Genomic DNA, 15,012 nt, shown 5'->3' with positions numbered 1-15,012 from the left:
TGACATACAGGAGCCCTGTTACACTGGAATTTCAGATAACAAGGCAAAAATTTGAGTGTAAGTATCTCCCAAATATTGCATGGGCTATACTTATACTAAACAATCATTCATCAGAATCGTTCATCAGAAATTCCAACCTAACGGTGTGTCCTGTATTTTTACCTGTGGGATCTCATAAGGCCACCCGAGGGGAAAGAAAGGGCCCCCCAGCCTGAGCCCCAGAGCAGCCCTCCTGCGGATGCACGTGGGCTCCAGTCTAGGCGCTTCCACTGGCCAGGCGCCCCAATCGATCCCAGAGGGGCCGCTCACGCTTCCGCCCCGCTCAGGCAGCACCAGCGGCGCCCCGAGCGGCCGAGCCCCACGCGCCGGCCCTGCCGCCCCGCCCTGAGCAGAGGGCGCCGCCCCGAGGGGGGCAGGACAGGCCCGGCGGTTGGGCTGTGTGGCGTCCAGCCGCTCCGTCCCACGGGAGGCAGACACTCGCTCGCCATGTCGGCTGCGGAGGCGGTGGGTGTTTTCCGCCGAGCCAGGGGCAGGACCCTAGACGCGTTTCTCTCAGGTACTGCCGGCCTGTCGCTCGGGGAGGGGATGACTTTAAGGCTGCGGAACCTTCCGCAGGGGGAACCGTCGGTCTGGGGGCGCGCGCGCCTCCAGCCGGACCGCTTCGGGGGCTGCACCCGGGGGCGGGGGATGGGGAACCTGAGGACCGCAGGAGCGGCCTCACCGCCCGCGCTTAGGGCTTCGAGGGGCGCTGTTGCGAGTTGGCGGTGGGGCGTCGCTGGCCGTGACCTAATTTGTCTGAGAGAGGAGTCAGGCAGCAAACCGTGCCTCAGAGGAGCCTGGGCTGCGTTAGACTTGCTTTCAGCCCTGCCTTGGGCACGTGACTCAGGAGGGCTCGGCCTCAGTTTCCCCACCTGCCCGCGGGGGACACAAACCGTGATCTTGTGTGCGGCGCTCGTCGGCGCTCGCTGCGTGTGAGATGAGGCTATTTTTATGGCGATGGTTCCCCAGGATGTGTTTTCTACTCCCCAGGCCCGCTTACTTCTAGCAAGTGGGGTCATCCCCCGGAATGTGCCCTGTGCCCATCGGGACAGCGGGGCCGGAGGGCAGCCAGGCCCGGGTCAGAGTTCAGTGCTTGGGGTTTGGCTTTAGTCCGTCTCGTGGCAAAAGTGTTTGGGTTTTTTGTTTTGTTTTGTTTTGTTTTTTGTTTTCCTCCGGGGGAAGCGTGAACAGCTTAAAAGGATTTTTCTAACCTAGTGTCCAGCATGGGCTAAATGAAGGTTAGCCGCCGAGCCCTAAGTCAAGAGGGAGGCACGTTCCTGGTTTCTGGGTCCTCCCTGGCTTTTTGCTGCTGCCTGGAGTAAAGATCCCCTCCCAGGCACTCACCAGCTTTGTGAGCCCCCCGGGGACATCACCCAGATGCCCTGCACGATCTGGCTCCTGCTCATCACCTTTCTTCCTTCATTCCTGCCATCCTACCCTTTGCCCTGTGTTCCTGCCGCGCTGGTTTTCTCCAAGGCCTTTCTTTTCTCTCAGCTCCCATAGCTGATCGCTGGGCTGATAGGGCCCTGCCTTGTCTCAACCTTCCAACCCTAGTTAAAGTTGGGCCCCTTCCGGGGTGGTCTTTTTCCGTGGCTAGCCTAATGTAAGAAGCAGGTTCCTCCTCAAGGTCTCTGTCCTCAAACCTCCTCCTTTTCTCTCTCTGCAGTTCTTGGTGGGGAGTGGCAAGGCTCTCGAAGAGCCCGTGGGAGCCCAGAAATATAGCTGTGGCAGATTTGGGAAAATACAGTCTGCAGTAGTGCCCGTTTTCTAAATATTTTAATAGGACTTTTCACCCCCCCCCCCCCCCAGCATGAGGTTTTTGAGATTTAATCTGTGTCGATGTAAGTAGCTCTAGTTCTCCTGGGCGATATTCTCCTGTATACCTTCTGTTGCTGGATATGCGGAGCAGTTTCCGCGAGGAAGGGGTGTGTTATCTGATGGTGAAGGATGAGTGTGAGGTCAGCAGGCCCTGAAGGGAGGAAAGAGCGCTGTGGACGGTGGGTGGGTGGAACAGGCGTCAAAGTCTGCAGCTGGGTGGGTTGGGAAAGGGAAGGATGGGGGGTTGGTGGGGGGAGTAATTGAGGAGTTTTTGTCTCTAAAGAGTATGGAAGAGTTTTAAGGTGCATGTGTGAGGAAACCAGGACCCAGATCAGATTTCCATTTTGGAAGGAATCGTCTAGCAGTAGCAGTGAGGGCAAAAGCATTTCTACATCGGAGGAATTTGGGGTGCAATCCGATTGCCAGCTAGAGCCCAAGAACTTGTCTTGAAGCAACATTACCATGCCCCGCATTGTTCACTTCGGGTGTATTTATTCATGGTAGCCAGAGGTGCAGGTGATTGTGGGGAGGGCTTCTGATGGAGATTATAGGGAGGGATACGGAGGGTGTCAAAACTTCTGAACCCCCTGGAGTTGCCACAGGTCTGCCATGGGGTCCAGAGAAAAGGAGAGTCACTCCTGGACAAGAACAGGGAGGTGGGGAGAGAGACTGGGAAGATAAAAGGACTGGAGGCTTACCCTGCTGAGCTAGGAAGAGGGAGGGTGACCTTGGACTTCCCGTAGCAGTGGGGCCCACACCGGGTCTCCTTTCTGGGCGGAGCGTCCCCAGCAGGAATGCGTGGTGTGGGCCGTTTAGCGCAGGGCAAAATTTTAGAGGCCCTGCCTTGGCGGGTCGGGCTTAGAACACCCAGTCTGGAGGGTTCATGTCCCTGGGTGCTGAAGCCCTAGTCCACTGCCAAGGTGCCTCCATTGCCCTCACCTGGTCTTCATCAAGGGCGCATCTCCTGTGGGCATCGCTGGCAGCTTTGAGAGCTGCTTGTAGGGGGTCCACTGCCAGGCCCGGCCCTGTGGGAAGGTGAACTCGCTGGAGCTGGGAGGGAGGCTCTAGAGGCCGGGCGGGGAGAAAAAGGGAAGCCACTGGCCTTTCCCGGTCTCTCGCTAAAATACATGCTGCCTGTCGTCTTTGGTTAACTCGAGCAGCATTGCCCAGAATGACAGCCGTGATAACCCTCATACACTCGCTCCTCGAAGCCCCTCCTGAAGTTGCGGAAGTTTCTTCCTCAAGCGAAGCCTGGCAAGTGAAGGGAAGAGCGCTGTCTCAGTCTGTTCCGGCTGCCATAACCCAGCACCACACCCCCCGGTGGGTTATAGACAGCAGACCCTTCTCACAGTTCTGGAGGCTGGACGTCCAAGATCAAGGCGCCCGTGGAAGGCGTGTGTGGTGCAGAGCTGCCTGGTTCACAGATGACCATCTTCTTGCTCTGCCCTCCCACGGTGGGAGCAGGGAGGGAGCACTCTGGGGTCTCTTTCACAAGGCATTAATTCTTCTCACCACGAAGCCCTCCTGGCTTCACCAACACCACATATCACATTGGGGTCTAGGTTTCAACGTAAGAATTCGGGGGGCACATAGACATCCAGTGGGTGGTATGAACACCCTAAGACCATTTCCCCCTGGGGACGGATGGCAGTGACAGGACTGCGTTGTACTTCTTCAGTATTCTTAGTCATCTGTTCCCTGTTAACACTGTCTGTGAGGATCCATCTGCACATGTTTATACAGAGTAAGTTGTACTTGTCTCATTTGAGAGGGTTCACATTCCTCAGGCGTGTTCAGATATTCATTTTAATTAGGCAAATTGATAATTATATTTCCTTGACACATACCCTAATCAAGCTACTTTCTCCCAGCAAATAATTGTTTTTCTAAAAAGTTGGCAACATCTGTTTCGAAGAAATTCTAAAAAAGGAGAAATATCAAGGTAAAATAGGCATCAAAAATTAACCTTTTTTAAATTTGTTTTTGGATCCTAAACTGTTCTTTTTTCCAGTTTCATTTTACTACCAGAATATTTTCCCCCTTGAGGAATAGGGCTCTTCGTTGGTTTTCTTAAAAAGATGATTTCCCCGGACGTTTTAAATCTCTGAAGCTGTTTCAGAGATTTTGCCAAACCTGAATATTTCTCAGTCCCCTCTGGAAATCCTCTCATGTGGCAGAAAATAATTGGAGTCTCCAAAAAAAAAAACAAAAAACTTGCCCTGTCTCTTCCAGGTTTCACCTAAGAACTCTTCTAGACTTAGTAGACCTGGAAATGTGTATCCAGGTCTGAACGGGGTTGAAAATACTATAGTTTGAAAAATTGCAACAGATCAGTGAAAAAAATGAAAATGAAATAAATGCTATTAATTATGCCGTATATTTAGGCCAAACCAATCATCTCTGATTTGAGAAGGGCTTCTGTGACCAAAACAAAAATTTTGATTACTTATCCCCATCTCATTATCACCATCATCATCGTCAAAATTAGCATGTAAAACGTTCCTGTCCTAACATTTCTAAGAGACAACTTTTATTTTTGAGTGCCTTTTTTTCTTTTTTTGCCTTTCTCTATTTTTTTTTTAATATTTTATTTATTTATTTGACAGAGAGAGATCACAAGTAGATGGAGAGGCAGGCAGAGAGAGAGAGGGAAGCAGGATCTCTGCCGAGCAGAGAACCCGATGCGGGACTCGATCCCAGGACCCTGAGATCACGACCTGAGCCGAAGGCAGCAACCCAACCCACCGAGCCACCCAGGCGCCCGCCTTTCTCTATTTTATAACTTTATGGAGGTACCATAACATTCACTCATTTTCAGTTCACAGTTCAGTGATTTTTAATCAGTTTGCAGAATCGTACAGTGTTGGGATTTTAGAACCTTTCTGTCTCCCCCCCCAAAAAAGAAACCTTGTGCCCATCTGCAGTCTGTTCTGTCTCCACTCCCTACACAGGCAACTACTAGTTTACCTCCATGGCTTTGCCTTTTCTGGACATTTCGTATAAACGGAATCCCATAATCTGTGGTCTTTTGTGCCTAGCTTCTTTCCTGGAGCATCATCTTTTCAAGAGTTTCTCCTGTCGTAGCGGATAATCGCACTTTGTTCCTTTTTACTGAACGGTATTCCATGGTACAGGAAACCACATCTTGTTCATCCATTCACCCATTGATGCACTTTTGGACTTTGGCAGACGTTCCCCAACTTGGACACTGGCTGTTAAGAATAAAGCTGTTAGGGACATCCACATGCAGATCTTTGCGTGGACATACGTATCATTTCTCTTGGGTAGACACCTGACGTTGGAGTTGCTGGGTCGTATAAGTAACTACGTTTGACATTTTGAGGAACTTCCAAACTGTTTTCCGAAGCAGCTGCACCATTTTACCACCATTCGGATACGTGGGTCCACATTTCTCTCTGTCCCTGCCAACACTTAACCACTTATCATATGTCTTTTTGATTATAGCCAACCATATGCATGTGAATTGGTATCTCATTGTGGTATTGATTTGCATTTTCTTAAAGGCTAGTGAAGTTGAACATCTTTTCATGTGCCCACTGGCCCTTTGTATGTCTTTGAAGAAATATCTTTTCAGGTCCTTTGCCCCATTTCTAATTGGGTCGTGTTTTTTATTGAGTTGTTAAGAGTTCTTTATATATACTGGACACAGATCCCTTATCAAATCCATGGTTTGCAAAATTTTCTCCTGTTCTGTGGATTCTCCTTTCCTTTGCTCGATAATATCCTGTGCAGCACCAAAATTTTAAATTTTGATGAAGTCCAGATTACCACATTTTTCTTTTATCACTTGCACTTTTAATGTCCTAAGAAACCTTTGCCTAACCTTCACAAATTGTGAAGATTGACTTCTGCGTTTCTTCGAAGAGTGTTCTAGTTTAAGCTGATAACATTTAGGTCTAGGTCCATATTGAATTAATTTTTATGTGTGGTATGGGGTAAGGGTCTAATTATTAGAAAAAACATTCTTTTTTTATATTACAGTAGTAGAAACCTGTAGTTGGTCAATGACTAGAAAAAAATTAGCCAAAGAAGGGAATTAAAAAAAAATTACACATTCTTTTAACATTTCCTTTTAATGTAAACGATAAATGTACATTCATTTACCATTCTTTTGAGGTCGGGCCAAGGACTTGTCTTGGAGTGTTGGGTTTACAGATGGGCCTGCCATGGAGCCTTTCTTGCATAAACAACACCCATAATGAATCCTTTCCAGTTTGGGTTTTTTCCAATGGAGTAGTCAGTTAAAAATCACTTGGAAAGCACTCCCGGGTAAAGAATTTTAGGTTTATACTTGCTTTTCCCTCTAATCTTTTACGCTTGTCTCCACAACACCTAATTCAACAGTACTTTATTTTCACGAGCTTGCCTTTTATTGAGTGTTCCGGAAGCGTCTGTCTTAGTTTTATCAGAAGCAGCCCTTTTTACAATTCATATTTCCCTGGTTTACATGTTCAATTGGTTGATTTAAAAATAAGCGTTAGCATGAACAGGTTCGGGGACAACTTCTGATGGATGTGCAGAACAGAACCCCTGAGGAACCTCGGGTGACAGTGCATGCCTTTGCGGAGGGCGTGGAGAGCGTTGGTGGATCTGGAGGTTTGTTAAGAGAGTGTCTCTTTCACAGAGAGGACTAACTGGTAGCTTTTTATAATTGTGAAGCATAGGATTTTTCACTTTGCCAAGCCCTCCCAATTAGTTACAGGTGATAGCATGGGGCCCTGGCAACTGGAGCCTCCGGGAGCCCGAGAACCACTCTCAGCCTCTCTCAGGACCAGGTCTGATATGTAGCCAGACAGTCAGGAAATATTTGTTGAGTGAAAGAATGCCCAAAGTCCCCATGTACCCTTGTTTAAAAGAAAAAGGAAAAAAAAAAAAAACCTAGTCCCACTAATGCCGGAGGTCCTTCCTCCTTTGTAAAATGAAGGCAGAGTGTTGGCTCGAGTTGTCTAAGGTGCAGTTGTGGTTTGACTTATTTCACTTGGCATCATCTCCTCCAGTTCCATCCGCGTCGATGCAGATGGTGGGTTTTCATCCTTTCTGCTGGCTGAGTAATATTCCATTGTGTACTTGGACCGTATCTTCATCCATTCGTCTGTTGAAGGGCATCTCGGCTTCTTCCACAGTTTGGCTATCATGGACATTGCTGATACGAACATTGGGGGTGCATGTGTCCCTTCTTTTCACTACATCTGTATCTTTGGGGTAAATACAATGGACTATTACTCAGCCGTCAGGAAGGACGAATACTCAACTTTTGTATCACGGATGGGACTGGAGGAGATTATACTGAGTGAAATAAGTCAAGCAGAGAGAGTCAATTATCATATGGTTTCACTTACTTGTGGAACATAAAGAATAGCACAGAGGACATTAGGAGAAAGAAGAGAAAAATGAAGCAGGAGAAATCGGAGGGGGGAGATGAACCATAAGAGACTATGGACTCCAAGAAACAAACTGAGGGTTTTAGAGGGGAGAAAGGTAGGGAGATGGGTGAGCCCGGTGATGGGTATCAAGGAGGGCACGGATTGCATGGAGCACTGGGTGTTATATGCAAACAATGAATCATGGAACGCTACCTCAGGAACTAATGATGTACTGCAAGGCGACTAACATAATATAATAAAAAAATTACAAAAAAAAAAGATGCAGCCATGGTGATGATGGTGGCTTCATTTACGTGAGGGCGTCTAGACAGTTGGTAACACTTGGGTGGGAGGCAAGAAGGGAGCGCAGCTCTTCTGGCTCGTGGCCATTTGGCCTTGCCACCGGAACATACTGGAATAGGACAGAACTCTTCATCTTCTTCCCAGTCTGCTCCTTTTCCTATCTTCCCCCAACTCCTGTTCAGCCAGAAGCCCAGGAGTCAACCCAGACCTCTCCTCCTCCCCTTCTTCCCACAGCCACCTCCTTTCAACCTCCAGAGCTCACCTTGGTTTTGTCCATCTGTTCCCTTGCCAGCCCCCACCACTGTGACCCCCGCAGCCACCTGCATCTCTCACCTGGACAGTCCCAGCAGCCTTCTGCATCCACTCTTGCGATTGGTCTGTTCCCAGGACAGCATTCAGAGCCATCTCTTTGAGACAAAAGTTGGGCCCGTCATTCCTTCGACGTGGCTTTTCTCTGTCTCTCTCTTTCTCTCTCTCTGCTCATTTTCCCATCCACAGTTAGGGCCCTGTTACCTACTCCCTTCACTCATTCTTTCCTTTACGACACTTACTATAGTTTATAGTTGTGTATTTATTCCTGTGACTTTTATGCCTTTTCGTGACCCCAGACTATAAATTCCTGGAGGAAATTATAGTGGGCAGGAAGCCCACCCCTAGGACGGTGTCTGGCAGTGGTTGTCCCTCAGTGGCCATTTGTTATAGAAAGAAATGAGTAAATGTGATCACATTTCGGTATCTGCCTAACACATTGCTTACACCATGAAGCCTCTGGACAAAACAAAACAGAAACCAAGGTATTGAATCAATCCGTAGGATCCCTTGCAAACTGCCCTGGGGTTCATGCACTGCTCAGAGGTGTCTGTGGAAGGAGGTTCTTGTTACCAGGTGGGTACCCTCTCCGGGCCACATCTGCCCTGGGGAGGGGGTGTCTTCTCCTTGCATGCAGGGCCTCTGTTAGCCCAGCCTAGTACCTGCAGGGCACCTCTGCCCAGAGACAGCACCTTCTTCCACTTCTCCCCGAAGCACCATCTGGGCCAGCAGCCATCTGCTGTCTTGGCAGGGGAGCATGGCTGATGGTGGGAAACAAGTCATAGCAAGCATCCACCCCAAAGAGGCAGACCCCAAATGGAGTTCTGCTTTGGAAAAGCAAGAGAGAGTTTCAGGAAATGTGTCCCCCCACCCCACCCCCCGCTGCTGTTGTCTGCAGTAGCATCAGGACAGCTGATGATGCTGAAAGCCGCCTGGCCAAGGAGCCCTGGCCTGTCTGCCTTGCTCCTTCTCCGAAGGGTTGCAGATAACGATTTTGGCAGGTCCTTTATCCCCGAATGGCCAGCGTGGCCGCCAAGCTATGACTCAGAAGCTTTTGTGCGCCTCACAAACCACCTTTGGATGCGTTTAGGCAAAGAAAAGAGAGGTCGGATGAATTCAGTTTGCTACTTAGGGAAAGCAGTATGGAGACTCTGAGGCTCTTGCTGTCGAAGTTAATTATTTGGGGGGAGGAAAGGGCCCCGAAGGGCACTATTTTTTTTTTTTTTTTTTTTAAACAGCTTCACACACCATACAATTCACCCTTTTACGGGGTACAATTCAGTGGCACTTTGTCTGTTCACAGAATTGGGCAACCGTCACCACAGTCGCTTTTAGGACATTTTCATTACCCCAGAAAGAAGCCTGGCACCCCTTCGCTGTCATCACTGCCCTCCCTACCCCACCCCCCACCCCCACCACTCCAGCCCTGGGCAGGTGCTCAGGAATGACACTATTAAATGGGGCATAAGATCTGGCAGCTTTAGGGTCAGGACTTTTGGATGGTTGGACCAGAAAGAGTCCCAGAGTGGTGAGGATTGCTTTGCTACTGTTGTTGTTGTTTTTAACCCCTAAAATAAGATTAGTCCCCGGAGGAGATGAGGGGTAGTGCTGAAGACACTTAGATCGTGATTCACTGTGCAGATGGCTCCTGGGAGAACCCGCAAAAAACTGCATTTCGTTGGCATTTGCCCTTTAGCCGGGAAGCCTCCCAGCAGCTGAAAGGCTCCCTGTCTTTGACATTCTCTATCCAAAGCAGTAGCCCCCGTATGTGAACGGAAGGGTGTCAGGATGAAAGACGGTAATTGTGTGTTTGTGTGCGTGTATCTGTATCATCCAGTATTTTCTGCACGCCCTATGAGCGGTGCAGATTAAATAAATGGGAAAGGTTTTGGGGGCTTCGTCTCTGCTCAGACAGGGGTAGGAGTTACCATAATTGAGAGTTCTGATCCTAGAAGCTCAGGCTTGACTGCTTACTGTGTGCTTACAGCGTGTAAATGCTTTATGTGTATGCGCTCAGTCATTGTTCACAGCAGTCCTTCTTGGGGTAGCTGTGTTCCTCTTACTTTAGGGGTGAGGACACTGACACCCCGAGAGGTTAAGAATCTGGTTCTTAACCTGGTCATGTCACGTGGTTCATGAAAGGGGGACATGGGATTGGAGCCTGGCATGCAAGCCTCAGAGTCGAGGCTGTCCTGGGACCAGGTGAGGGTTTTGGGAGATGGAGACTTTAAGTCTTCCTCAAGCCCACATGTGCCAGCCTGATCTCTCCTCTGCCCTCCATTCACGCTTGCCTCTGGTGGCAGGGTCCTGTCCTTGCTGTGCCCTCTGCCTGGGGTGCGTCCCCACAGCCACTCTGTGCCTGGCTCTCACGTCGCCTCACGGTTCTGTCCAGTGCCAGCTCCCACCCACCTGTCACCCTGTCCGTGACTGCTGTGATTGCTACTGCGGTGGTAACGAGCATAGCGTGCGGCCAGCTTAGGGGTTGACCTGTTCATCATCCATCTCCCCACTGTTGTGTGAGGTCTTAAGGAATGGGACCTGTGGCTTTGCTCACTGTCAAATGTCCAGTGACTAGGGCGGCACCTGCCACGGGGTGGGTACTCAGAAGCAGCTCGCTGAATGAGGGAAGAAGGGACCACTGCTGGAGTTTCAGTCGTTTCTGTACCCTTCTAGTCACATGGAGGCATGTGGACCCGCCAGTCCCAATTCCTGCCTGATTTTGAGTCAGAGAAGTTAACAGGAGCCCAAACACTGAACTTTTAAATAGTGTAGCAATGTGCGGTTGTAGTGATGGGGCCTGGTTCAGCAGACTGCCTGCTCCTCCGACTTCGTAACCAGTATCTTCCAGAGAGCAGACGAGATTTAGGAAATGAGACTTCACCTTATAAGAATTAAGCTGAGAACCATTTATCATCGTTTCTCACCTTGAACCGTTTGAGGTAGCCTGTGCAGAAACCGGTTTGGCACACCAGGAGAGCACACGTTGTCCCAGTATTGGGCGGTAATTAATGGCATGACGGACTCGCGTAGGCCTTTTCCTGGTTGCGTGATGAAAACAGGGACTCATTTGCTTGTGGGGGGTGCATTGATTATAATTAGCCATCGATTAACTGGTAATAGTGAAAGGATCGATGAAATTCCAATTCTTGGTCTACGGTAAGAAGTCAGCTTTCATTGAGGGGGACGGATATGCCTGAAAGGTATAAGAAAAATGAGAGAGAGGCCATGTATTGACAGAGAGAGATTTCCAAAAACAGGTAGTTCCTGATGTGAACTGCAAAGAACAGTTGTCATCCGAACCTCTGTCTTTCGGGCAGGATATCAGCATGTAAACAGTCTCGCAGGAAGGATTAGTAGTAAGGCGTTGTGTGAGTTTTTAAAGGTTTTTAAGGTTCTTCTCTGTGTATAGTTGCTTTGTACCCAGTAAATGCTGAAAGAAGACTCACGGGCCTTTACTGTCTATGGTTTAATACCACCCAAATCCACTGTCTTTTTATTCCTCAGTGTTGAAAGATGGTTTCTATGACAGTCTCTCTCAGTTAGTAGAAATCTGCGAGTGGCCAGATCCCGATACTCTCTATACAAGGGCTGAATCAGATTTCTTTCTTTTTTTCTTTTTTTTAAGATTTTATTTATTTATTTGACAGAGAGAAATCACAAGTATGTAGAGAGGCAGACAGAGAGAGAGGGGGAAGCAGACTCCCCACGGAGCAGAAAGCTGATGCGGGGCTCGATCCCAGGACCCTGAGACCATGACCTGAGCCAAAGGCAGAGGCCTAACCCACTGGTCCAACCAGGCGCCCCCTGAATCAGATTTCTTTTTTCTTTTTTTTTTTTTTTAAAGATTTTATGTATTTATTTGACAGATCACAAGGCAGAGAGAGAGGAGGAAGCAGGCTCCCTGCCAAACAGGGAGCCTAATATGGGGCTCGATCCCGGGACCCTGCGATCATGACCTGAGCTGAAGGCAGAGGTTTTAACCCACTGAGCCACCCAGGCGCCCCCTGAATCAGATTTCTAAGGCCAATTTTTCTTCTATAAAAATATTTTAAAATTGGTTTAAATTTTTATTTTTATTTAAACAAATTTTTTTAAGATTTTATTTATTGAGAGGGAGAGAAGAGAGAGAGCACAAGTGAGCGAGTGCGAGCACAAAAGCAGGGGGAGGGAGAAGCAGACTCCCCGCTGAGCAGGGAGATGTGGGGCTCAGCAGGGCTCGAGGCTCGCATGGGGCTGCATCCCAGGACACTGGGATCATGCACTGATGCACATCATGACCTGATGGGATCATGACCGAAGGCAGATGCTTAATTGACTGAGCCACCCAGGCGCTCCTGATTTACATTTTTATTTTTTTTTATTTTTAAGATTTTATTTATTTATTTGACAGAGAGAGATCACAAGTAGACAGAGAGGCAGGCAGAGAGAGAGAGAGAGGGAAGCAGGCTCCCTGCTGAGCAGAGAGCCCGATGCGGTACTCGATCCCAGGACCCTGAGATCATGACCTGAGCCGAAGGCAGTGGCTTAACCCACTGAGCCACCCAGGCGCCCGTGATTTACATTTTTAAAAGCTAAATTTTAAAATTTGATTCAGGCTATGGTACCATAATAAATTACCGTAATTTAATATATATGATAATATAATAGATAATATATACAATAAATATAGATAGACTCTATATATTATAATATATATCTGACATCATTTGGACAGTCCTAGCTAGATAGGTCTTCTCTACAGTCTCACCTGTGGGACCACCTGCCCTGAGGTCAGGGCTCTGGGGAATAATAGGCCTGGTTCTGCCCTTCAGGCCTTGTTAGACCTTGAGCAGGATATTTAACCTTGACCTTGCTGAGTTTCTTCTTCTGCACCTCTAAGCAAAATGGAAGTGCTACTATAGGTATTGCTTGTCACCGCACATGTCCACAGGGTCCCATGGTGCATGGGACCAGTCGCGGACCATGGTGAATTTGAGACCACATGCCCCCTTCGAGGAGCAGCTGCTGCTCGGCACAGCCAATCAGCATACTCCAACTGGGCCTGGTTTGGCTGGATTCTCCAGGAGAATCTAGAAAACCAGGTATCTGTATGAAACTCATGAATTTAAAATGTTGGCAACAAATTCAAAATTTTATAACTATTATGTGGGCCAAACAAAACACCCCTGCTGTCCAGACTGCAGCCAGAGGCCTGGAATGTGAAATTTCTGGAGAAGATCACTAGTTGGCATCCCATAGAAGACGGGTGTTCTGGGCTCTCGCGCCTGTCCCCTGAGTCAGCCCTGTGCTGTTGGCAGGGACTGGGAGCATCACAGCCTTCTGGGGAAAAGCTCTGGGCCTTGCCAGCATTATCTTTGTGTACAATCTTCTTATTTACCAAGATGTTCCATTCGAAGGAAACCTTTTGGAGATAAAAATGTCTTTATGACTGTGGACAACTTGCAGGCGGGCCTGAGGCACATTCTGTCTCCTTTATGGCTCTCTCCCCTCCAGGCCAGCCCAGCAGCATGGAGATTCTGAACAGTAGAAGCCGCTGCTCATTAACTGTGTGATCTTGAACTTGAGTATAACTAAGATCCCTAACCAGGCCTCGGTATCCCCTTTTGGTTAAATAGGGGGGTTAGTCATTCTGCAAATCCCTCCCACACTGAAAATCTCCAGTGGTGTAGTGGGAAAAGGCTGGCTTCCATAAGGTAAGCCTTCAGCCTCCCTGGGACGGGCAGTAATAAATGGGCTCACTCGGCTCAGTCCGGGAGGGTCAGTTGTAAGTGGTGTGGTTAAGGATGAGACGCTAGGCCTTGTTTCATAGCACCCTCCGTGGCAGACAGACTCCCAGATGGTCCCGGTGATCCCCGCCTACTAGTATCCATGGCGTGGGTGATCTGCTGCTGTTTTGAGCATGGGTTGGCCTACCAACTCGATTATAGTGAACAGAACACGGCAGAGCAATGGGATATCACTTCCATCACCATGTTACGTGAGATGAGAACTTCAGTTTGCTAGTGGACACTCTCCCTTGCTGGCTTTGATGAAGCAGGTTTCCATGTTACGAGCTGCCCTGTTGGAGAGGCCCACATGGCAAGGAATGGAGGGTAGCTTCTGGTCCACAGCTAGCGAGGAACCTAGTCAACAGCCTCGTTAAGTGAGCTTGGAAGCAGATCCTGCCCCCTGGGAGTTTCCTGTGCAACCTCAGCGCTGGTGGACACTTTCCTTGGGGCTTGGGAGAGACCATGAGCAGAGAACCTGGCTGAGTCATGCTCACATCCCCAACCTTCAGACACTGAGATAGTAAACGTGTATTGTTTCAAGCTACTACATTTGTGTTCATTTGTTGTATAGCGATAGATTGCTAACACACCGTCCTGGGAATTTGTTACAAAAATTAACATAGAAAAAATTCAGTTCACTGTGGACATTCTTATTTATAGAAGACTGAAGGTGTTTTCGTGAAATACCTGCATGCTTTATGATGTATTAACGAGGTATTGACAGTACGTACTCTGTAGACATTAACGGAAGTTTGTGTCAAATGTTTCAAAAGATCGCAGTCTTGTTTTGTTCCATGTAGGTCAGAAATGAGGTCTTCATTTCGTCAACCTCACTTTATGCTTTAATGCATTCATTCTGCAAGTACTTGGTTTTTTTTTTTAATTTTTTTAAAATATTTTATTTATTTATTTGTCAGAGAGAGAGAGAGAGAGATCACAAGTAGGCAGAGAGGCAGACAGAGACAGAGGGAGAAGCAGGTTCCCTGCCGAGCAAGGAGCCCGATATGGGACTCGATCCCAGGACGCTGGGATCATGACCTGAGCCGAAGGCAGCCGCTTAACCAACTGAGCCACCCAGGCGTCCCTGCAAGTACTTGGTTTATCTCAAAATTTGACCTTGGCCTTATCATATCACCAGTTAGGGTCCCTGACTGTGTTCTTTTATCAGTTTTGCAAATTACGGGGCTGGACACACACAGGGACCTAAAAATGAAATGAACATACACAAAACAAAAATAAAACCGACCCCCGCCCCCCAAAAAAACATCAGTAGGAACATATGCAAAACAACGAGTCCTCCAAGCCATTATTTTAATTTAGGGAAACAAGAATCACTTTGCACCTGTTTCTGATCAAACCCGTTTAAGCAGTTCCTTGATTATTTATAGGTC

General features: G+C 48.3%; 1 protein-coding gene across 3 annotated transcripts in view; it reads left to right on the top strand.

Annotated features, from left to right (window-relative positions):
- The first annotated feature begins 353 nt into the window (after positions 1–353).
- The window catches only part of CPPED1 (calcineurin like phosphoesterase domain containing 1), a 103,553-nt gene continuing 88,894 nt past the window's right edge, over positions 354–15,012 (top strand). The window contains exon 1 of one of the 3 annotated variants that reach the window (XM_047714078.1): positions 354–556. In XM_047714078.1, the coding sequence (XP_047570034.1) occupies positions 487–556 (70 nt within the window). In that variant the 5' untranslated portion in view covers positions 354–486. The remainder of the gene's footprint in view (positions 557–15,012) is intronic. The other 2 variants (XM_047714079.1, XM_047714080.1) reach the window with 2 other exon arrangements.

This window comes from Lutra lutra, chromosome 18, assembly GCF_902655055.1.
Source record: "Lutra lutra chromosome 18, mLutLut1.2, whole genome shotgun sequence".
Taxonomy (NCBI): Eukaryota; Metazoa; Chordata; class Mammalia; order Carnivora; family Mustelidae; genus Lutra; species Lutra lutra.
Note: the sequence above shows the minus strand (reverse complement) of the source record. Positions and strands in the feature narration are given on the sequence as shown.